Source organism: Caenorhabditis elegans, chromosome X (assembly GCF_000002985.6).
Source record: "Caenorhabditis elegans chromosome X".
Lineage (NCBI taxonomy): Eukaryota > Metazoa > Nematoda > Chromadorea > Rhabditida > Rhabditidae > Caenorhabditis > Caenorhabditis elegans.
Genome location: NC_003284.9, coordinates 16,128,816 through 16,153,647, shown reverse-complemented (window position 1 = coordinate 16,153,647; position 24,832 = coordinate 16,128,816). Strand labels below are relative to the sequence as shown.

The following is a 24,832-nucleotide window of genomic DNA, read 5'->3' as shown; positions in this document are numbered from 1 at the left end:
TTTGCCTATTCGGAAAGAAACATCAAGTACACACGGTACAGAAAAGCAGTGAGAACAAGAGCGACTCACAGAGAAATATAGAAATAAAGAAATATACATCAAACAAAACAAAGCGCCGGCGCGCGCGCGTAGCTTTTCAATCACAAAGTGTCGCCCGGGATTGGAAGGGCAATCGGTTGGGCCTGTCGGGATGGGCAGTCGTTGTTTAGCGAGACACGTTTTATTAATTGATTATTAGCGTTTTTAAATTAAATCAGTTAATACATATAGGTAATCCCAATCAGAAATTACTAGTAGTTTTTAAGAACCTAGAGGAATTGTCAGCTTGAAACATTTTTTGAAAAATCAATAAATTAACAATAGTGGAGTTTTGACTTGAAAAATACATTTTTTTTTTGGCTAACTTTTTTCCTTCAGCACCTGATTTGAGTTTCCAATATTTTACCACTAATGAGAAATATTTTTTTAACTGCTTCAAATAATATCCTAATGTAGACCCCACTCTCTTCACTTTTTTGCATCAAATTTACTAGGTCTACGTAATTTTTGATCAACTTGTCAAATTTTACTCTTTCTCTAATTATGACGTTGTTATTATCTTTATTAAAACTGTTTTTTTAAACAAAGATCAATTTATAGATGAAAAGGCTTTGAGTAAAATAATTCGGTGGTTTTTTCCATTACTTTATCACCTTACTGTGCCGCTGAGTAACGCTTAATAAGAAGAGCAGTAATCCGACAAGTAAACCAAAAACTACACAGAAGAATTGAAAGTTTTTTTTTTCAATTTTCGTTTTAGTAAAAAAGACCACCTTCACAAATGTAATATTACTTTGAAAAATCAAACCCATTTTTTTGAAATTTAAAATATTGTATTTTTTCAATAAATACAGCAAGCTCTAATAGTTTTCACCAGTGATGTGCGGTAAATTTGCTAAATTTGCCGTTTGCCGAGCTCGTCAATTTTGCCGAATTCGCCGTTTGCTGATCTCGGCAATTCTGCTGAATTTGCCGTTTGCCAAGCTTTGCCAAACAAATTTTTAAAAAAGTAGATATACTTCCTTTAGAGATATTCAATTTTCTTAATTTTCATGTCAAATAGTTGCATAATTCTTTCCTATCATAATCTTTCCAATCTTCATTGTCCAAATCAAATACCCCGACTGCAAAAAAAAAAACGAAAATTTGTTTTTTGGATACAATTGTTTGTTAGTGACAACCATCACGGTAAATAAGATTGTAGTCTAGAATAGATGTAAGTGAAGTATTTTGTTTTCCCATTTAACTTTCCTAATTTTTTGATTTTCATAATCTTTTTTTCCTTGACGCATCAGCTCAAACTCACATTATTTGCAAATTGCGTAGGTGAGCGTTTGCACGTTCACATTTCTTTTTTTGTGCTTTCAATGTTTATAAGTGATCAGTTTTGATGTAAACAAAACATGTCTCATGCGATCAGGTTATCGCTTGTACATAACAAACAGTTTATGTTTATGAATTTGTTTCAGCATTCCTAGTTTGCATTCCTATAAATGATTCACGCTGTTATAAATTCATTTCATAGAAAATCTTTTCAGAATTTTTAAAGCCATTTAAATGCGGTCAAAAAAAATCCCACATTTTTCAAAATGTAAGCTATTTTCGAAATCTTTAGCTGAGAACTTTTATAAATAAAAAAAATTGGAGAGATTTCACACGATATTTGGTAATCTTGAATTACTTTAGACTACTGGCGCTACTCCACTTTAAGTTTAATCGTTAACTTTTATAAGTGCTACATAAATTATTTATCCGAATTGTATGATTAGATTTGTCGAACAGATTGATATTGCAAAACCAAATCGTTTTATGTTTTAGCAATTAAAACAACTTGACAACCTGTTAATTTTCTGTTAACTATCCAACTTCAAGATAAGATACCGTTCTCTAATTTGCTGATCTTGACGTCGTTTCCGTTTTAATAGCATTTATCGTAATTATGGCTGATATCTGGAAACTTTCAAAATAATACTAAAATTAGAACGCTATACTAAAAAAAATCTTAAATTTTGAGAGCAAACTATGAAAACGTGACTTTTTGAAAAATATATCGAGGCACTAAGGTCAGGTGTTTATCTAAACTTTAGAAGCGTTCACATCAAAACAGTTGCTAACTTTTGTTTTGTTGATTGCATCGTTATCAGGTGCGATTTGTGTTTTTTGTCTGGCAAACTGTTTGACACAGCTGGTAGAGTGGTTTCAGACAAAAAATTTTGGAATTTGATAATTTGACACAAGATATCCTATTGGAAATGTTGCCGAAACTTGGACAATTCCATTTTTCTAGTTGCCAAGTTATGGAGTAATGATATAGCCAATTGATCGGATTAACCTATTGCCGAATTGCCAATTTGCCCAATTACTGTGTTGCGGAACTGCTGATCGGTGAGTTTCTAATCCATTGAGCTCAGTAAAAAAATAAACTATTGCCGAGCCTTGACAATTTAGTTCTCGCCAGTTACTCGGCAGGGGTCGGCAAGAGTTTGACTATTGGGAAGGCTCTTACAATTTTGGGCAGGATATCTACAATTGAGTATGAGTTTAATTTCTATCAATTTTCCGTTCAAGTTTCGGCAGGACTTGTTTTGTCATTCTCAGACTTTTGGTAGGAGTTTATTTTTTCGCCTGAGGGTTGCCGAGTTGTCAAATTGATAGGCTTCTGGGATAGTGAATTCTGGTTAAAAATAGCCGAGTTTCAAGTTGTCCCAAGTTTTGATCTGCCAATTGGTCTAGTGGCTGAGTTCTTAAACCGTCCGGTTGTGAAAGGACATACTGCCGTTACCAATATATCGTCTTCCTGAATTAGCATTAATACCGAGCTACGGTGCTACTAAGTTGACGACTTTGCAACGAGACCCACGTGGTGTCAAATGTCTTATTTTGGTTTGATCTTGGAAAAATGCGGGAGACCGCAATGAGACAGCCTGACACCACGTGGAGACCAAGTTTTCGTTTTGCCGATTTGCCTAGTTGCCTAGAACCCGAGCTACCAGGTTACTACAATTGTCGAGTTGCAAGGTACCATGTGTCCGAAGCAACAAGCCAACCATTGCCTATTACCAGTTTACCGAGTAACCATATTACCGATTTATTGACAAATCAATACGTCTGTTTCTAATCTACCACCCTCTTGTCTCCATTGTTTTCTTGTCTTATGAGCTTGGTCAGTAAGACGACACACAGTGGAGGGGGCACAGTATGTCACAGACACACAACATACACACACGCTCACACACACTCACACACACACTGTACATAACCTCACTGAATTTCTCTGCGACTCACTGTCTCCCACACTATCTTACTGTCAACCCCCCCCCCCCCCCCCCCCGCCATCACTTCTTCCTACACCACCTTGCCCTCCTCTTCGTTCTTTCCTCTACCGACTTGCGCTTGTCTCCCCCTTGTTTTTTTCGTCCGCTTGCCTTTGTGCCCTATGACTTTTTTCGAACACAAAAATTTGTGAAAAACTGAAAAAGAAGATGGCGGCTACTTTGTAATACTTTGTTGTAGTTATAGTTCTTCTGCGCCGGATTTTCCAGCTCAAGGAACTTTTTCGTCTATGATGTTTTTCCAACAAAATGTTTTTTGTCCAAGATCAGACAGTGTTAGACACATAAATGTAGGGAATTATGGAATTAACATAGATTGCAATCTCGATTAATGATTTTTAAATGTTATCACAATTTGAAGTTCAACAAAACCAGACTGTTGAGCTGTCGGTCAATTGAGCTCTCAAGTTGAAGCCGAGCTAAAAATGAATTTTAAGCCAACTTATTTTTCGATTTTGATTTAGTTCAGTTCTCTTAAATATCAGGTGCTCTTTAATTAATATCACTTAAAACACTAACTTTAGTAGATAAATATCGTATTTCCTCTATTACTATTGCACCCATTTGTTCATGTTTGACCGCTAATATCTCAGTTATCGATTGTTCTATTCAAAAACTGTCAACTGGCAAAATATTTGTCAGTTCTTTTTCTATCATTTTGCAATTTATAAGAAATTGATATCTTTAAAACGAACCGAGATATAACGTTTCAAAGTTGAGTAGTCGGGTGCAATACTAATAGAGGAAATACGGTAGCTCCATTTTTCGATGTATACTGCGGTTCAGTAAGCTACCAAATTCTCCAGTTGCTATTTTGCATCCATGAAGTTTTTCCGTATAAAACAATCTCACAAAATTTAAAATCAAAATTTAAAAATCGAACTTCCAATCTATATTCCTGCCAGGTCTGCACAATAAAACAACATAGACTCATTTCTCAACACCCTCTTATTTCCCCCTACCTGCAATGATTCCATGCATTTATACAATTTCTTGACCAAATCGACCCACGCATCTGCCCTGCGAGCTTAATGCTTTGCACTTTTTTTTTTGCCGAGACCGGAAACTAGAAACTGGGAGAAAATAGAATCGAGTACAACGTCACTCTGCTCGTTCTGAACTACTACTCTGGAATTGTTTTTTTTATTTTTTCGTTCTTTTATCCCCCCACGTTCAATCTTCCCCGTTTTATTTCTGAGCTGTTTTCTTCTCAAGAGAATCTTTGGAACTATTAGTGTGAAAGGAAGGACCAACGCACTTTTAGACCTTATTAGTCATGCGGAGAGCTGGAAAAAAAGGGTGATGGCATTATGTGGCAAGTACTATAGAACTTTGTATGTCCTTTGGAACGGAGAGAAGGAAATTGAATAGGAAATGGAATTGAGAATGACATGGGTTTTTGATCGTAATAATATGTGCGACTTTTGGAGCATATTTCAGACACTATTTGGAAAAGTTTGGGCCTATTTTTGTTGCAAATTTGTGTTCCCTGAAAGCATTTGAAACGCATTTAATAAATTTTCAAAAGTAAACCCACGTGAACTAGGTCAGAATTTATTGGCTCATATCTAATTTTTTGTCAATTTACAAACGAGTTCATAATGAGAACACTAGTTCATTGTGATGTTTTGCTATACAAGTAATTTTCAATTTTAGGTTGTCTAATTTTATAGCATTCAAATTGCTTCGATTTCTCTCGTCTTTAATGTGAATTAATTTTTCTGTTGGAGTTTAAGCAGTCTTCTCAACTTTAGATTTTCGACAATTTTAACACTGTTTATCTTTTAAATGAGTTCAAACGCGCTCCACGGAGCTAGCTTTGAAGGTACACAAAATAAAAAATGTGTACTGGAATTCTAGCGAAAACATATAGAACATTTTCATGCCGTTTTTTATATATGCATTGCATGATTTGTGCTGGTTTTTGAGATATCATTTTAGGTTTTCAGAGTCTTGTGTTACCGTGGTATTGCGACAGTGGTAAAGATGTTGAACTTTATACAGTGATTTTTGAGAAGCTCGGAAAGGAAACTAGGAAACTAGGTATCAAACTTCTTTGGCTTCAGTACTTCATTCCTTAATTGCTTTCACATGAATAATGCTCCGCACCAAGCTTGAAACACCGCAAAAACTCATCTGCAATTCAATGTGTACACCAACCAGTTCTCAAATTTCCTAAAAACAAATTTCATCTCCAAAACACATGCACTTCCTTGTCCTCCTCGTCACTCATTGTCCATACTCTAATTTCTCTGCGCTCTCCTCGTTTCCCAGTACGCGCAACATTTGAATGGGTCATCTTGCATCATCATAGCCCAGTGAGAGAGAGAGGGGCCCTCACCGAATCTAAATCTCTCTCTGTCTCTATGTCTCTCTCTCTCTCTCCTCGCTTTCCTCTTCCCCCCATCTTCCCACACCATCCGCTCGTTCGTTCGACCGCTCGTGCCGCTTGTCCTCCGCCGCCCTCCCGCACACATACACACACACAATTTTTGCCTGCCTGTCTACGCCTGCCTCGCCCAGCTGTCCTCTGTATCTCCGCCCTCGAAACGATTCGACATCTTGTTGCTATGGGTGGCGAGCTAATGACCTTCGATGCGCGCGCGCGCTTTGGCGCCAAGTACGCATTCGTCGGAAGTGATATTAGATTTTTCAATTCGTCCGTCAGGTGCTGCTGCTCTCAGTGGTTTTTATCACACACACACACACACAGAGTTAGTGAAATGAGCAAACCCACCTTCATTCTTTTTTTTTCTTGCTCCTCAGTCACCACGCCCCTCGTTTGTTTTTTTTTCGTGCCTATCTCTTTCGATTGCCCTCTATCTCGGGTAGTTTTTTCTCTCATTCTATGCCCTGTTCCATCGTGTACAGCAACAACAGTATTGCGAAATAGTTGGTAGATACATGTAATTCTTATATAAACACCTTTCAAATGTAATTTGCTTTGCGCGCCCCCCAAGCAAGCCAGGACCTCCCCTCACTTACTAACTAACTAACTAACCAAACCAGTACCTGTTCGTACGTTTTTGGTGGGATAGAACATATGTTTTGTTTCCATGTTTTGTTTTGTTCACTTTGAAACTATCTATTTTGAAACTATCCGTTCACTAGTTTAGAGAACAGTTTAAACATGAATTTTTATTTACTTTCACAAAAAATATCTTCCTCAGTTTCTCGCAGCAATGATTATATTTCATCAATCGTTCGTTGTTACTCATTTGCTGCAACTATATAAACATTGTATGATATTTCAGGTAGTCGTCCGACTCCTCTAAACTCTGGTGGTTAGATTGACCGTTGGAAACAACAAAACCACTGCATCCGTTCGTTGGGAGCAACATGATGACCGGCTACGGTTACAACTCAAACTTGGTTCAGCAAGTTCAGCAGCCACAGGTTCTCCAAGGGTGAGTTGTTTTCTTTTGTTTTTTTTTAATTTTTGAACAGTCTTGAGTTGAGCTGTAAAAATTTTAGAAGAAAAAACAAACTGATTAGTTCAATAGGAGCAAGTTAATAATGAAACACGAAAATTATCGATTTTTTTAAATGATAAATTTTCAACTTTTCCAGAAGTGATAAGTCAAAAAGTTTTCAGTATAGGAGTTTAGACTTACTTGACTTACTATAGGTCTTTGTTTTTTTTTAGAGTGAACGAAGAATGGACACATACTACGGGTCAATCACAGTACTACCACACGGATAGTGGTGCCACCGGGTTATCTAACCCAATGCTTTACGGGTCTGGCTGGTATCAACCGCCGAACTACAACAACTACCCGGCGGCGCCGGAGCACAACGTCGTCGACCAACAGCGCAGTCCGCCAGATGCGATGGACAATACACGAGCACTTGCCTATCAGAACCAAATGTTTATGATGCAAGCTGCGAACCTCGCGCCACCGCCACAACCAAGAGTCTCGTTTTCCGACGAGGAACTGTATCAGGCGTTGAACATGTCGCCACTTCCACCGACAGCAACGTTCCATGCTCTTCATCAGCAGCAGCAGCAGCAACAGCAGCATCAATCCATGAAGCAGCAGCATGCTATGCACTTGCAACAGCAGCCACAAACTGGTGAGTATTAATAACCATTTAAAATTAAACTTTAAAATATTATAGTTAAGAAAATAAAATGACGAGTTGGACTAGAAAGTTCCATATGATGTCAAAGTTGGAATTTTCCACTGTATCAGCTTTTGATAAAAAATTTGTTGCTCAAAATTATACTTATTTTCTCGATTTTACCATCAGCAGTTTCTAGGCAAAAATTTTACACTCATTAATTTACAACTTCCAGATTATCTTTCTTCTGAAGTTTGCTACCCTTCAACGTCCAGCTATGAACCTTCTGGATACAACGAGTCTGGGTATTGCCCGCAAAATTCTACGATTCTGCCAGATGATCCACAAAACTACCAACATGGTAACGATGGTGACGATGAAGAGTCTTTCGGAGAGCCCGAGAGATATGAGCCAATGTCACCGACGTTCTCGATTCATTCGTTTGCACCGACTACGTCAACGAATACTGCAGAGGCGGAGGATTTGGAGGTTTGCATTTTTTTTCCAGCTATTTTTTTTATTTCGAAATTATTATTGGTGGTTGATCATTCATTGCATTATTATTATTATTATGGCGGTGTGAGGAAATGTCGAGCTATCGAAAAACAGCTGAAATGAGAAGTGACGTGATCTGCCGGGGCTTGGCATCAAGCCAAGAATCAGCGCTGCGTTTGTTTACCCAGCAGCATAGCTCAGCATCCTCCTCTCTCCTCCTCGCACCAACTAATATTGTGTTGTTGTCATTTGAAAAGGGAAGAAGAAGTAGAGTGCCGAGACATAGGCCAAAACGATTTTTTTTTCAGTTGTTGTGGTGAGAGTGCGTCAGTGTCCCTTTTGTCGTCCCGCGCCGCGTGCTTCTTTAGCAGTTTAGTTTAGTTATTCTCCATGTGTACCACCACTGTCCTAGGACCCCTGGTAAACAAGAGAAAGGTTCGAGACGAAAAAAAAAGAACCCATCGTGCCAAGAGACACCGTGTGCAATGACAACAAAAACAACAACAGGAATAGCGCAGTTTTGTTTTAGTTTTAAGAAATGTGTGGACTAGTTTGAAGGGATCGTTTTGCCAAATATTTTACCTAGGTGATGCATGCAACTGTTTTTTTAACGACGCATAGGCTGATAGTATACCAACATCAAAATTATTCAAATTAGTAGATACGAATCGTGTCGAATTGTCCAATTTCGGTTTGATCTTTGATAATTTCAAGAATTTAGAAGGGTCTAGACGCACACTTTTCAAATGAGGCTTCACGGTTAAGAACGTGCTACGCTCAACTTTGGAAAAAATTCCAGTATTTATTGTAAATCAAAACTAGGGCTCCCGCGAGGTCGCCGCAACGGCGCCTCCGCCGGCCTCGGCGGTCGCCGTGCCGGCCTCACGACGTCACCCACGCCGCATGTGGCGCGGAACCCCGATCGCGTCGGCCGCTTCCAAATAGCCACACTTTGCACTTCGCTGCACACACACCATGTTACTCATTTCACGCCAAGTAGCGAAACCCCGAATGTGTCTGCCGCTTCCAAATAACCACATTTCAAACTTAGTTACAACACACAGCGGCGCTCGGCGTCGGCGTTAGGCCCGCATTTTGCGCCTCACTCAGCTGGGAACCCTAATCAAAATGTGATCGAGAGCCTGACACCGCGCGTTGATAGACGTGTTCCGTAGATCAAGACTGGGCTCGACTCAGTAGTCAATTTACCGGTCGGTTACATGGCTTTTTTGTGAAGTGATTTAAATTATCAAGCTACCAGTGAAGTTAGAATTTTATTTCCACTATTTATTTTCACATTGTAGGATTGCGCTGATAAGAAACTATTATTAGAAGAGTCTATTTTCTGTCTGTGTCTGCAACTGTACAACTCCAAAACCGCACATATTTCCAGGTGGAGCTAATCAACAATCACAAGCCGACTCCGAGGTATCAGCTCTCTGATGACATTGACATCTTCCTCCACACCGGCACCACCGACGACACGGAATACAACGACGACAGTGATTCGAGGGTAGGTAGCAGCCATCTTCAACAAAACAATAGATGACCTCTAGTCGGGTGTGTGTGTGTGTGTGTATGTGTGTGCGGGTGAAGAGACGAGGGGCACCCTCCCTTACCAACACACTCGCATAGACACACACACACACACACACTTTTGCCAACGTTATCGATTTTTATACATTTTTTGAATCAAGGAACAACGCGTGTGCATGGCTCTATATCAATTTAAGTCTTTTTTTCTTTTCCTGCCCTCATTCCTCATGCCTGGTGACACACTCTCACTCACATGCTTTCGTGGTTTTTTAGTCATTTTTTTCAACTCTAATGTGATGGCAACTTAACAAAAACTGAATTATTGAATCAAGTGAAAATTGATAGCTCGTAGAAAAAATGCCATTGCTCTTTGTTGCCACTTTTCCCACTTTGCACGGACGATTGTGCTTTCCCGATCGGAATAAAAAAGGGATTTTCCATTTCCGGGCTGCTTGGCTAGGAACTTTTCACTGTGTATTTTCAACAATATATATTTTCAAAGCGTACTGCAATTTTTGAAACCTTACATTAATATAAAAAGGAATAATACCTTTTCTCTTTACCGACTATGTCATTTGCCTTTCCCTCTTTAATTTTATACATTTCCCGAATCTAATGTATCGATTTTCAGCCAACTACAACGTTCTCCCATCGAAGTACGAAAGCCCCGACGCCGCCGGCATCCCGTCCTGCGTACGCGCAAAAGTTCACGGCTGCCGCTCAGAATCTGAAACCGGAGCAGCAACAGCCGACAACATCGGACATCACATCTCCCATTTCCAAGACATCACCACTGTTTTTGCAAACGACGGGTCAGGATCCTGCTGGATTTACTCCTCGTAAGTTTTTATTTTGTTTCGTGCTGTCATTGTATTCCTAAAAATACTTGTGTATCTGCACCCCAAAATGATTAAAATTTAATTTAGGAATCATTAAAATTTAATTTAGGAATCATTATTTCTGAACTTACAAAAAATAAGATTGGCCGAATCAGCTGATTTACAAAAACACACTTTTTCAGTGCTCACACCAAACTCGGACGCGTTGCTCCAAAAGAAGCTCAGCGAAGTCGTCCACAACCCGCCGCAACGAGCCATCGGATTATCTGCCTTCCCGGCGTTCCCACAGCAACCTCCGCACTTGACGCGTTTCCAAGAGAACCAGCGTTACGAAGGAAATTTTGTAGAATATCAGCCACCACCACCACAACAACATCAGCAGCAACAGCCACAAGCACCTGAAGGTTTCTATCCACCAATTAGTCTGAATACTAGATACGGTAAGTGTTTTTAAAGCTCACGTCCAGTTTTATCATCTCATGTTTCAGATTACGATAGTGATAGGGACATTCTTCCGCTGCTCCTCGACACATTCCAACCACTTCCGGCACCACCGCAAATACCACCTGTGACTGTATCAGTTCCAGTTTCTGTACCAGAACTTTTGACGTCAACGAAGAAGCCTTCCCAACCTGCAAAAGTCCCAGCTGCTCCAATCAAGGCTCCCAGACTATCAGATCAAGAACTTGAATCGGAAAGCCAAAAGCTTGCGCTAGACGTCATCTCCAATCTTTTCTCCAACAAAAAGGAGATCATTGATCGCGCGGCAGTACTCAGCGCGCCCAAAAAGCCTGTGGCAAGAAACCTGTTTTGCAACGACCCGGAAAGTTTGGAAAAGGCAAAGTCTAGCGAGCCTCTCACAATGAGTGTCCTAGACGACTGGGAAACTGCCGACGATGATGATTTGACAGTTCGCATGGAAAACCTTCTGAAGGATAAGAAAAAAGAAGAGAAAAAAGCGCAATCAATGTCAAAAGCTCCACCACCGCCGCAACGAAACTCGGATTGGGATACAGCGTTTCTCCAGCATGTGCTGGAAATCTATGGAGTCCCGGACTACAAAATGCAGGAAGACGTTGTGAAGGCAATGGAAACAATTGGAAACGGCGATTGCAAGGTGATGTGGATGGAGCGAAAAGTGGTGTTTGCCGTCTTTGAAAGTGTGAACCGAGCCAAAAATTGTCTGACTTTGTCGAAACATGACTGGCTGCGATTCCGGAGTCTGGCGGATTCGCCGAAGGTTGTGCAGGATTCTGCGAAAACCAATGCAGCTAGTTTGGGAATTCTAAAGTTAGTTTTGAAGGTTTTGAAGGACTATAGTAAATGGAAAGTTGACATAAACTCGGAATCAAAAATGTAGAGCAATAATCTCTCTTCCTAAACTGAACCACGCACCTACAAACTACGCAGGAGCCCTTGGTTTGCAGCGGCTGGCAGGCTCCTGCGTGGCTTGTAGGCGTTTTGTGCGTGGTTCAGTAATCTCAAATTTTGTGTCTCACTTTGGTATCTAATTTTTAAAGTCTCTAATTTTGTGACAGCTTTTCATTGCGCGCGCATGGTGTCAGAGTGTCCCATTTCTCTTTGATCTACGTAGATCTACAAAAAATGCGGGAAAAGAGACGCAGAGTTTTCAACTGATTTTGTATGGTTAAGAACGTGCTGACGTCGCACTTTTTTGACCAAAAAATTCCCGCATTTTTTGTAGATCAACCCGTAATGGGACAGCCTGATACCACGTATGCGTTGTCAATATTTTACGATCTGAAGTTTATTAACAGTTTGCTCATGTTATGCTATAATAAAACAACGTTTTTTTTTAGAAAAAAGCAGCAAACCACTGCGACAGTCGCCCGCCGGATGGTTGAAAATGCACTTGGCAAGAAAGCCACCGTATCTACGGAAAAGCGACAAGAGGAACGAAAGCAGCTTGCCGCTGCAAAAGCCGCCAAGAAAAACACAATCCAATGGGATTGAGTCCAACAAATAATTTCTCATTTACAAAATATCATTTTCAAAAAAAAAAGCTCACATTTCAAAAAAAAAAAGAAAGACGTCTCGGATTTAAAATTTGTTGCCCCCTCAACCGAACGCTCTCCATGCCGTTACCGTTCTGATAACTCAGGTTCGAAACTTCACTCTAATAATTTTTTTTCAATTGTTCCAACGCTTTAGTGCCGATTAGAGCGTAGTTGCAACCTGATAGTACCCAGGACAGTACCCTCTAGATCTTCTTTTTCTCCCACCCACCCATACCACATTTTCTCTTTTTTTTTCTATTCTAATTTCAAATCATCATTTTTACTCATTTCTCTTTTTTTTTCTTTTGTCTTTTGTAATTGCTGTAAGCTCACACTTTTGTGCCCCCTTCACACCATGTAAAACTCAAAAAAAGCAAAACATAATCATAAAAACTCCACCCGAAGAAAAAAAAATGTTAATAGCCCCAAGAATTGTTGTTTTCCCCCGAAGAATTTTTTGTTGAGTGAATTTTGACTATTGAAAAATCAAAAATTATTCAATTTTTGCGATCAGTCAAAATCTCTCCTTTGTCCCCCACAAACATTTAACACTATTTTATAGTATGTTCGAATTTCCCCTCTTGAAATGTCAAGTGTTGAAATTGTTCGCACTTTGAATGTCCCAACATTTCCCAGCACATTTTCTTTTATTGTTTTCATGGGCTTTCGATTTGGTCAATATTTTCAAAATATTCGGCCTTCCCCCTTGCATTGTTTGGAAAATTTCTAAACTCAATGCACCGTTTATTGGAATTTATTCAAATGCAAATTGCATGACAACAGTAATATAACGTTCAAAACGAATAAAAATTTCAAAATGAATGCTTGTTTTTCTCCTACTTTTTTATTTTCAGATACTTACTACCGACGATTTTTTTTCTTCATTTAGCATTTAATTTCACCCGACAAATAGCCAGTGAGAATTTTTTAGAAATAGACTTATAATGATCCAAAGCGACCTATATTATTAATAAAACACTCCAAAACATTTCATATTTTTCATAATTTCCGGTCAAAGTTTTGGCAAAGTGCTAAAATTTTGAAAAATATGAGTTTAATGAAACATTTTCTCTTTTTAAGCTCATTGAAGAATTGACGGTTTTGTTTTAGAAAATGACTAGCCGAATACTAAAAAAACAAAGTGAAACATTTTCAATTTCCGAAATATAGGGTTTGAAAATTGCCGAAAATGTCTGGCAAATGGCAATTTTGGCAAATTTGAATATTGCCGAAATTACCGATTGCCGAAATTTCCCAAAACCGGCAAGTGCCGAAATTGTAGATTGCCGGAAATTTTGGATTGCCTCGCACCCCTGCTGCCTGTGTTTCTTCACCTGTCAAAACTCTCTGGACCTGTATTTTACAAACTTTTTTCAAAAATGAATCTGTAAGCTACGATGTCAGCCAAAATTATCTTGGCACAGTGTTTATATTCGAATACTTTTCAGTCCCCTTCTGGACAAATAGAGAAATAAATAGAAAAATGTAAGTTGAAAAAAAAAGAAGAAGATAAAACGAAGCTCTTCAAAGGCTTCATATTTTCTAGTTTGTGAGCCACTTCTCACTTCCTCATGAATTTGAAATGTTTCCATCACAAGCTTCTGGTTCTTAAACTTTCATCTTCGTGTTCCAAAAATAGTGTTAGCTATGTATGAGTTAACAGATAATTTGAAAGAAAACATGATGCAAACGCATGACGCAAATTCCCATTTTAGACAAGACATTTTTAGTTTACTGCTAATGTGTGCACATTTTTTTTGGTTTATTTTTCAGCATGTTTTCGAGATGTTTTGAGCATTATTATTAGAACTCTGGAAGACTCTGTGAAGATTAGCGAGGTTATGTTTAATTTTCTATGATCAATGCATGAAAAATGTCTCAGGTATAGAGTATTTTCCGTTAGAGAACTATAATATTTTGCAAAAAATTTACTTGATTTACAGTACCTACACTCCATTTTTAATTTGTTTTGTTAATACCTAACCAATATTGTTTGTTAAATAATCTAAAAATTTTGAAATAAAAATCAAGCCTGATTTCCACTTAGCAACTACGCACTAGTACTTCATTCTCATATTTAGATAGGTTCACATAAAAAATTTTGGAATTAAAAAAAATTGAGCAAATCTTTTTCATAAATAGTGCTAGTTTACGTATTTATATCAATCTATTTTCAATAAAACTCTTTTCTAAAACCAAGTTAGATATTTCAATACCGGAAATCAAGACTAGCAAATCGGAGATTTGCTAGGCTTCGCAGTTTGGTTCGGCGTAGAGTAACTCAAGAATAATTCGCTTTATTAAAGTTTAGTCAAGTGTTGAGTAAATGCTAAGTAAATGTGCTGAAGTTTGTCAAGACCGGCCAAATTTAGTTTAATATTAATTTTAGAAATAAAAATTTTCACTTGTCAAATTTTTTTGTTTAAAATAGGCTTGACGGATCTCCAACACTTCTTCGTGTATTCGGGCCTGCGGCCCTCAATTCGAGTTTTTGGGCTCAGTATAGGTTTAACGGCTGTCCAATACTTTTGTGTATTCGGGCTTCCGGCCCTCAATCCGGTTAACTGACCTAGGTGACCTTTTTCATTACCTTTCCAAAAACATACGTAGTTATAGAGCTTCGTAGTTATAAAGCATACGTAGTTATAAAGCTTCCTACTAGTCAATCTTCACCTATGGAACCGTATGGCCAAGTTACTTCCGGAGACAATGAGCCGTCAAATGTTTGCTTCACGATTAAATTCTATCCCGTTTAATTATTTTTCCCACCCAACTTGATCCTCTTAACTACTTCCGGTTTACAGGATCATTCAAATTATTCAAATCTGTTTCTCCCGGTGATTACTCTATACTTTCTGTTTTGTTACGACGTTTTTGAATAAATATATATATAGAAACATACCTCTCAGAGAAGGCCTCCAGCCTGCTCTGCTGGGAGTAGGGATAGAAAAGGCCTAAAGTTTCAAAGAGTAAGAAGGCGGCCCTAATCCCTGATTTTTGGGTTTGACTGAAAAACAATAGCATTGCAGGCCTCCAGCCTGTCCTGCTGGAAGTCAGGTTAAAAGTAGCCAACATGTTCAAAAAGTGCGGCCCGCAATTAGATTAGGGAAAAAGTAAAAATCTCGAAAAGTCTTCAAAATTGAGTTTTCCTCACGTTATTAAAAATAAGAAATGAAAATTATCGAATTCATCACCAAAAATAGAGAAAGAGAGAGAGTGGTAGAAAAGTTTTTCACGTTTAATCAATCTTTTTGATTTTGCAAAAATTGAATGATGGCCTACATTTTGGAAAGTGGGCCAATTTTTTTCAAAATAGTTTAAAAAAATTGGAAATACGAAGTACTCTCTTGCGCACAAATTGGAACCAAATGTCAGAAAAACTGAAGATTTGGGGCTGAAGAAACATGAAATTCGTCAGTACAAAGAATACATCCATTTCGACCATACTCCAGAATCCCGCTCAAATCAGTGTTTTAGCCTTTCCAAAAGCGCCCCCCACAATGATGACGATGGAAGGCGCTATTTTTGTAAGCTATTGAAACAAACTGCTCAAAAAACCGTCAACCCTAAGCCAAGATATAAGCTCTCAAAGTGCAGTCACATTTCTCGGGACACCCCATGTCGAAAACGTGCCCTTATTTTTTATTTCTGTCAAGAATGCAATTTCAGGATTTAATATAGGAAGAGGCAGACTAGCGCGGCGGAGCCGCGCCAGCCCTTCGGGTATTGGGTGTGCCCGAAAAAAAATGGGGTCGTTACGACCAAAACTGACTGAGTTATGGTCATTTGAAGTTTATACCATTTTTGGATCTATATTTATTATATTCGGGCCTGCGGCCCTCAACCTGACTTATTGGGCTCAGAATAGGCTTGACAGTTGCCCAACACTTCTTCGTGTATTGCCTGTTCCTCTGAGAATGTGGTTAGAAGTTCCCTACAGTTTTAATGAGTATTCGGGCCAGCGGCCTTCAAATCTGGTTTGTAGGCTTGAGCGAATAACAATCTGCTTGGAATAGGATTAAAGCTGGCCCACAGTTTCCAAGAGTGTTCGGGCCTGCGGCCCTCAAACCTGGTTGGTAGGTTGAGTGAACAACAGCATGCTTGGAATAGGCTTAAAGCCGGCCCACAGTTCAAAGAGTATTCGGGCCTGCGGCCCTCGAACCTGGTTGGTAGGCTTGAGTGAAAAACAACCTGATTGAAATAGGCTTAAAGCCGGCCAACAGCTCAAAGAGTATTCGGGCCTGTGGCCCTCAAACCTGGTTGGTAGGCTTGAGTGAATAACAACCTGCTTGGAATAGGATTATAGCCAGCCCAGTTTCCAAGACTATTAGGGCCTGCGGCCCTCAAACCTGGTTGATAGACTTGAGTAAATAACAACCTGCTTGGAATAGGATTATAGCCAGCTCAGTTTCCAAGACTATTCGGGCCTGCGACCCTCAAACCTGGTTGTTAGGCTTGAGTAAACACCAACCTACTCGGAATAGGATTATAGCCAGCCCAGTTTCCAAAACTATTCGGGCCTGCGGCACTCAAACCTGGTTGTTAGGCTTAAGTAAATAACAACCTGCTTGGAATAGGATTATAGCAGGCCCAGTTTGCAAGACTATTCGGGCCTGCGGCCCTCAAACCTGGTTGTTAGGCTTGAGTAAATAACAACCTGCTTGGAATAGGATTTAAGCCAGCTCACAGTTTCCAAGAGTCTTCGGGCCTGTGGCCCTCAGCCTGAATTATTGAGCTAAGAATAAGAACAATCTTTTTAAATTAAAAAAATTCTCGCAAATCATTAAAATAATTTAATTTCCTTTACTTGATAAATAAGAAATGAAAAATTGCCACGAATTTTCCACAAAAGAGAGGGAGAGAGAGAGTGGAGAGAGAGTTTTTCACGTATTACATATTTTTCTTCATCTTTTTAGTTTTTCGAAAACTTAAATGATGGCCTACATTTTCGAAATTGGGTCAATCAGCTTGTAATCCACTTCAAAAAATCGGGCTCATCGAGAGCTACAAAAAAGTTCCGGATTTGAAATTGATTGGAGCAAAGCCCGAGGTGCTACAGTCCGAAAAGTGGGTTTTCGTCAGTACTTGCACATCCACCAAAATGAGGTACCTTCACTTTTCCGGCTCCCACGGGCTCCTCGAGCAAAATCAGCAACCCCCGTTTAAATGTCCGTAAACGGAAATATTTTTGGAAGAGGGAGTGACAAAAATCGTGGCGATTGGCCCACTAAGACTCGAGTTATAAATGCACAAACTTTGTGACAGAATATATTTAAATTTTTGGGACATTTTTCCGGGACATTTTAAATTTTCAAAAACGGCCATCTTGGCAAGGTCGCTATTTAAGAGGAAAAGTGCAGAAACATCTGATATTTTTCATTCAAATTGACGCACGTCTAGACAAGTAAGATTCAAATGTTAGAAAGAATCAATCTCGTTAAAAGCATAAATGTGGTCACATTTTTCTATATGTACTCAGAGTGCATCACACTTTTGTTGTCAATAATATAAAAATAACTATCTGAAATAGATTTTTCACATTACATTTTTTTCACACATTTTCGATGTCTCTGACTCAATTTTAATTGAAAATACAACAGATCCCCAATCGAACATGTTCTCAACAAGTCCATCAGAAAGTTTTTTATCAGTATGTGAACTTTCTCACCCTGGTATGATGTCAGTTAAATTCAATAGATTCGTAGAGAAGATTGGTTTGTCAAATGACCGTGGTCTCTTTTGACCAGTGACACTATAAATTGTTCCATTCTAAGAAAAATAGGATTATATGTTTATTCTATCAATTCAGATAATAACTTTGGTTGTTGCCAATAAAACTTATTTGAATAAGCATTTTTCTTTCAGTTTTTTTTGTTAAGGAGTTTAAGATCGGGATTTTGCGCCAGTGGGGATTTTGCCTAAATACACCTAAAATGATCTAAAACGACCAAATACCGTATATCCTCTATTAGTAAGGCGTGCAAAACTAATTTTCGGACACCTAATTTTATGCAAAACTAATAGAGGGTGCAAAACTAATAGAGAGTGCAAAACTAATTTTCGAACAGGTTTTTTCTCATGTTTCCCATTAAGTTATGGCAAATATCATCAATTTCAGTAGAACCAAAATGGACAAATTTTAAGGCTGATACGCAAAAACTGTCCGAGTTGTACTCATATTTTGCCAATTTTGACTTGTTATGCCAAGTCTGTAAGAATTTTCCTGATTTGTAAAACGATTTTATAATGCAAATTTTGAAATCCTAAAAATAGGGAACAAATGAAGGGGTGCAAAACTAATAGAGAGTGCAAAACTAATAGAGGCGCCTTACTAATAGAGAATATACGGTATCATAATAAAACACTCTAAAAAGTTTCAGATTTTCCATAACTTCCGGTCACAGTTTTGGCAAATTGCCAAAATATTGAAAAATATGAGTTTTTAAGGAATTCCAAAGCAATGTCGCATGTCCCGACTCCTACAATGATTTAATTCAAATAATTAAAACAAAATTAAAGTATAAAAAATGTAGAAAAAACAATTATTTTTGGCCGACTTCCAAAATTATGAGTGGCAAAAACTGAGTAATTGTCACTTTTTGACATTAAATAAAAAAATTTCAAAAATTATTATATTCGGTCATTTTGAAACCATAAAAGTGGTTTTTAACAATTCCCCCACTGGCGCTACTCCATCTTTAATAGTCCTAGTATTGAAAACAACGGTCATAAAAATGCAGGCTATTCGGCTTTGCTTTAAAATACAGTTGTTTCTAAAACATTTAATTTTTATCACACTAGAATCAGACTTATTAAATTATTTTTGTTATATCGTACGAACTTGTTTTATTCCAAAAAATGTCTTCCAACTAAAAAACGCATTGCCGCAACTTTTCTCATTTCTAAAAATCAATATGTTACGGTTTCATATTACCACGCAAAAGTTTATTGCAAATATTGATTCGAGCTATTGTTATTATTATATTCTTGCTCTAGAAATTTCTAGAGATATGAATCTAGATATGTTTTACATGTAAGAACTAGGACATCTGCCTGACATGAAACCTGAAATTTTCGATCTGGACAAATAATTTTAGGCCGATCCATTTGTTAATCTAATTTATTTTTTCCTACAGAAATTGCGAACACCTGCCAACATTGTTCCTCTATCACCTCTCTCCCATCCCCCCCCCCCCTCCTAAAAAAAACAAAGAACATTGGACATTGCGTGTAGCGAATTGCCTGTTGGTGGGACACACGAGAGATCCAGAAGATGCGCTAGAGCAAAGAGGGTCCCAGAGATTTAGAGGGTCTCTATGCGTGTGTGTGTGTTTCGAAATACTGAATGAGTGCGGGCTGCCCGCTGTCCACTGCAACGAGAGCCGACCACTTCTTGCCGTCTTCTCACCAATGTTGCCTTGGCTGGTCGCTCTGCCCCGCATCACGTTTTCCTTCTCGAACGATATTTTTCGGTGCTTTTTTTTTTGATTTTTGTTTGCGATAATATGATTCATCTGCCCTCAGATTTTTGCTGATATGATCTTCCCAACGCTTTTTTTTAAAAAGTAATTCGATTAAAATAAAGATTGTGGTGCCAGTTTAGCCGCGGAGCAGCATTTATAACGTGATCCATGTGTAGATATCATCCTTGTAATCATTTGCTCACTCGTTTTTCAATCTTTCGGGAGCAATTATTTCTAACAGCTATTTTGCACCAGCCGTGAATTATGTACACGCAACTAACTCATTTCGAGCAATTCAAAAAATTACTTTTTTTGTTGTTTTCCCCGTAGAGTCAGGCGGTCCCATTACGGTTTGATCTACAAAAATGCAGGAATTTTTAGCCCAAAATCAATTGAGAAATATGCGTCTAGACCCGTCTAACTTCCCGCAATTCTCGTAGATCAAACCGAAATGGGACACTCTAACCACTCTAACACCACGTGGTTTCTGTTTTTACAAAATTTTAAGGGCCATTAAAATATTATTTGGTAGCTGCCACTGTAATCCTCAATCTATAAGTTTATGATTCTCACCTGTATAATTATTCCCTTTCTTTTGTCTTTATAAAACTCGATAGGTACTAGATAAAGTAATGAATTGTTCTCTGAAAATTCCGCTCATTTCTTCCCTTTTATAATGTTTTTTCCTACTTTTTATAGCAAGCCGTTTTTGAATGCTAAAAGTAACAGTAACCTTCAAATCCGCCCTTGACGATAAGCCGTTCAGCCTACTTTGTACTTTTCAAAAACAATACTTTTTTTGTGATTTCTGTTTTTCCAAAAACTCATAGACCATTGAGACACCATTCGGTAGCTCCCGAGTAATCCCAGAAGTAAACCCGAACCTCGTGTTGGCTTTCTTTTTATGTGTATATTTACCGCAATGTTGTCCCAAAAGCAAAGGCGTGTAATTTTTGCTTTTTAAGCTCGTATATTTTGGTAAACGTAAGGTCAAACAAATGTTGGCCAACATAATAAGGGGGAATATTTTTTGAGCTTGAATGTAATAGTAAATCTGCAGCCGACATCAATCGAGCTTTTGTACAAAAGCACTAGTCAATGGGTTCAGTAATAAAGGGAGATTTCCCCGACTTAGTCAGACCAAGTTCCCATTAGGCTCAGCGGCCCGCACCGTTGCACAAATATCAAAAACAACATCGAGGTACCACTCAGACCTTGCAAATTTTCATACTGCTTGCGTCTACCATGTTCGCCTTTGGCCAGCATAAGGTTTCCTGAAACTTCATTAGAATATTATTAAAATGGAGCAAGCACGATCTTCTTTTGATTTTCTGTAAACCAAGTGATTCATTCGAAACAAACACTATCAAAAACAATATTCCCGATTGTTTATTATCTCGATTCTACCGTAACCATGTAAACAACCAAAACTTATGTGGCCACCAAAAAATTCGAAATTTATCATAATTATCTCCCAATTCTTTCCGTCGCTCTATATCAAGAAATACCCAGCATGTATTGTTTGAGTAGATTGGAATTTCTCGTGACTATAGCTGCTTGTTGTTTTCATTTCTAGGCGTCTATGTGTGTTGGCCAATATTTTTTGACTGCTGAATATATTCATTGGAAAAACACAGAGGGTGGTGGTCTCCGAAGGGTTGCTCAAGAGTTATGTGTCACTCAAATTGGAAGTGAACAAGGATCAAGTGGCATGTTGGAGCTCAATGCGCATAATTTGATATGGCGCGATGGAAAATGAAAAAAATATAACTTAAAAAATACGCCTTCTATCTTGTAATCTTTTGATAGCTTCTGGAACCGCGTAAAATGTATTTTTGAAAATTTGAACAATGTATATTATTGAAAAAATACGATCGCACAATTTTCTCATAATTTATTTTTGATCTACCTGTTGAATTTGACCCCGCCCCCAATCTTGTTGCCGTTGTTATTTTGTTGTGGATGCCTTGTCGAAGGAAGAGGAGGAGCATATTCCAAAAGGTAGATCAAAAATAAATTATGAGACAATTGTGCGATCGTATTTTTTCGATAATATGTGAATGGATTTTAGTGGGCCAACCCAAAAATTGTGTCAGCACTCTGTTTTCACTTTTTCCCAAACTTTTTGAAATTTTTTAAAACCAAAATCATTTTTTTCTGTTTACCATCTTCCGTTACATTCGTTACACTCTTTCATACCCAATTTCCAATTTTCAATTTTCAACGACCACAAGAAAACAAAAGATTCTCGAATTTCTATTTACATGCATTAGAGAGAAGCTCGTTGTGATTGCCTTCCTTAACAATAGTACGACGTAACATTCTCTTCTTCGTCTTTCTTGTTCCATAATTGTGGGGCTAAACATGTGCGTGGCTCCATGACGACACATTTCAAATTGCTCGGCGAGCAGGTGCCAAGGTGTACGCTGGCAAAAAAGAAAAACGCACAAGTGCACATTGAGTGCCCATTTGAAATGTTTAAATGCCCCCGTTTCCCCTTACCTTCCCCGAAAAGCGCCGAAAAGAAAAATGTGGTTTTTACGCGTTCTCCACGTGTCATGTGGTCGCGAGGTTGTCTAGTGTGCCTACTGCCTACCCAAAAACGCGAATGTTTACCAGCAACTCCTCGTGTTTCTCTGGGAAACGTGCCAATGGCCAATTTCAACAACACATGTTTTGTTTGCGCTGCGCTTTATGGAGAGAGAGAGAGAAAAAGCAGAAGAAAAGAAGGAGAAGCTCGGGGAAGTATAGTGAAGGTTATCAGGAGGATGCTTCTGTCAGTTTGGTGTACATAGAAGAGTCACGGTTTTTTGAAAGTTTCGAATTATCTAAGCCCAGTAAATATCAATTTTTGTTGGTTTGTTAGTTTCCAACTTTCTTTCTAGAAACTACCCAAAAAGCTCAATGAGCTTTTGTGTTTGTCCTAAGGCTTTTCGAGTGTTTTGTTGATTTTTTAATGGGTATTACATCAGGGCTACTTGAACAAAGCCAGGTGATTTTTATATAAAAATATCAGTTTTTAACGTAATATTATTGACAAGCTAATTTTTGGAATCTGTATTAAAATAACCTGCTGTTATTTTTTCTTGAGTCTGTACGTCTGCCAGCTATAGATTAGTTAATTTTTTTTTTAATTTTTAGAAAGATTTATAGTCAATTGTTTAAAATAAAAGATCTGATTTTAAATTCAAACTTCTACTTCAATTCCTAAATTTTCTGTAATTTTGTATATAAAAATGTTCTACATAAAATTTTATTTCTATCCAGACCCCCAGAGTTTTGCTGATTTGGCCGGTAGAGTACATTTTCTTTCCTGATTTATCTACCTGCCCCAAAAACCCTATCTATATTAGTTGATTTTGTTCTTTTCTGCAAAATAAAATTATCTAATAATCAACTACAAAAGTGCACGGGACTTATCAATTTCTAAATTGTTTCATTAAGTCAACAAATAAAAAAGTGATAAAATTGAACATCATTGACCGCATTTTTGCTTCCTGAAACTACATGTAGAATTGATACAAAAAAATAGTCAACAACAAAATGTGATAAGACGCGAAAAATTCTGGTGACGTGAGAATTCCACTTTTCAGTTATTCAGTATTGTCTAGGAGAGTTCTGGAAGTCACTTGATTTTTTTGTCCTATTTCCTTTTTACGTGCAAAACAATATTTCGTCAATTTCCCACGACCCATATACACTTTTATCGGATAATCGTATTGAATTTTCCACGAGTTTAGTAAAATAATAAATTTTGATAATACCAACTGCAAGGTCTCAAGATTTTGGTTTTTTTAAGTCTTTAGGATTCTGAGTTGCACACAGAGCTGAAAACTGTATATTTTTTTGCGTACTTTAAGTAAGCCTTTATGGAAACTACAATATCACGTACTTTTCAGTAAGTAACGGTTACTGTACTCGTACTTTTGTATCAGCCAACCGAAGTTGAACAAAGAATAGCAGACACCTATCCTTGTATTGAAATTGCTTGTGTACTTAAATTTGAAATATTCTACATTAAATTTCTTGTAGATCAATTTTTAGAACAAGTTTCTCTGACGATTTTTAGGAAGGACTGGAAAATCTTCATGGATCTGGAATTTGGAGTCAAATTTTTGCCCTAGTTTGTCCTAACTTTATCAAGAAGTTTGCAAACCTTAGGCTAACCTTAGACATGATCTCTTTAATGTAACCTCTTTGTTCATTCTAAGGTCTCAAATTTCATAAAGATGTTGTCAAAAAATGACCTTGGGTTTAACAGAGTCTTAAACTTTTTTGGCACCCAAAGCGTTTCAAATTTGAATTCCTTGACTCCAACTTAGAAAAGTTTCATAGATTTATGGCGGCCTGCACCGAGCTTTCTACAATACTTTCTAGTACTTTTTACTTTTTAGTACTAATATCTAGTATCTAGTATCTAGTATCTAGTATCTAGTATCTAGTACTTTCTAGTACTTTCTACAGTTTCTACAGAGTTTTGTACTAATTCTGCTCAACTTTTCAGCTTTTGGGCAAAACTAGGGGACTGCGCCTTGCCTACTAGAGCCACCAATTTTTAAAAAATGTATCAACATCAAGAAATCAGAAACCAAAATTTCCACATATCAATCTTCTTTCTTCATCAATGTCTCAGAACCCCGAACATTGTAATTTTTGCTCCCTAAGCTTGGCCGAAAAAAAAACAAGCCGAAAATTATTGATGTTGTTTAGACCGAAAAAGAAGGGACTTAACACGTGACCAGTGCATCCTCTGGAAGACGCTCCCAAAGCGGCCACCCATTTTGCCTCCTTGTTTTTCTCATCTCGGCCTTCTCCTCCTCTTTCTCCTGCCACCCAACACAGCTCTCCGCTCTTGCTTCATCTTCTCCCCTCTTTTTTGTGCGTTTGTCTCTCTCTTCTTGTGCCCGCTCTCTGTCTATGAAATTCGATTTTTTCGTCTTCCTCACATACTTCCTTTGTCAACTTTCGTCTTTCAAGAAAAAAAACATGTTTCACTTTAGTTCATTTATTTCTCACGCGTGACTGTGACTTTTTTTGTTTGCTTCCAG

At 38.1% G+C, this 24,832-nt stretch overlaps 1 protein-coding gene and 1 non-coding gene across 2 annotated transcripts; one reads left to right on the top strand and one right to left on the bottom strand.

Annotated features, from left to right (window-relative positions):
* Positions 1-5,901: 5,901 nt before the first annotated feature.
* On the bottom strand, positions 5,902-6,030 carry F09C8.4. Its single transcript, NR_072827.1, has one exon. It is a non-coding gene; the product is annotated as an Unclassified non-coding RNA F09C8.4 (non-coding RNA).
* A 595-nt stretch (positions 6,031-6,625) lies between these two features.
* Positions 6,626-13,141, top strand: F09C8.2 (C3H1-type domain-containing protein). The gene is made up of 8 exons (NM_078234.8): positions 6,626-6,778; positions 7,018-7,445; positions 7,669-7,922; positions 9,322-9,441; positions 10,096-10,303; positions 10,486-10,743; positions 10,792-11,593; positions 12,124-13,141. Exons 1-8 carry the CDS (start codon positions 6,714-6,716, stop codon positions 12,275-12,277), a joined length of 2,289 nt encoding a protein of 762 aa, NP_510635.2. The 5' UTR covers positions 6,626-6,713; the 3' UTR covers positions 12,278-13,141.
* Positions 13,142-24,832: the final 11,691 nt, after the last annotated feature.

Coding starts and splice junctions, on each gene's coding strand:
- F09C8.2 (NM_078234.8), top strand. CDS start 6,714: ATGACCGGCTACGGTTACAACTCAAACTTGGTTCAGCAAGTTCAGCAG. Junction 7,446..7,668: donor GCAACAGCAGCCACAAACTG/GTGAGTATTAAT, acceptor TACAACTTCCAG/ATTATCTTTCTTCTGAAGTT. Junction 10,744..10,791: donor TAGTCTGAATACTAGATACG/GTAAGTGTTTTT, acceptor CTCATGTTTCAG/ATTACGATAGTGATAGGGAC.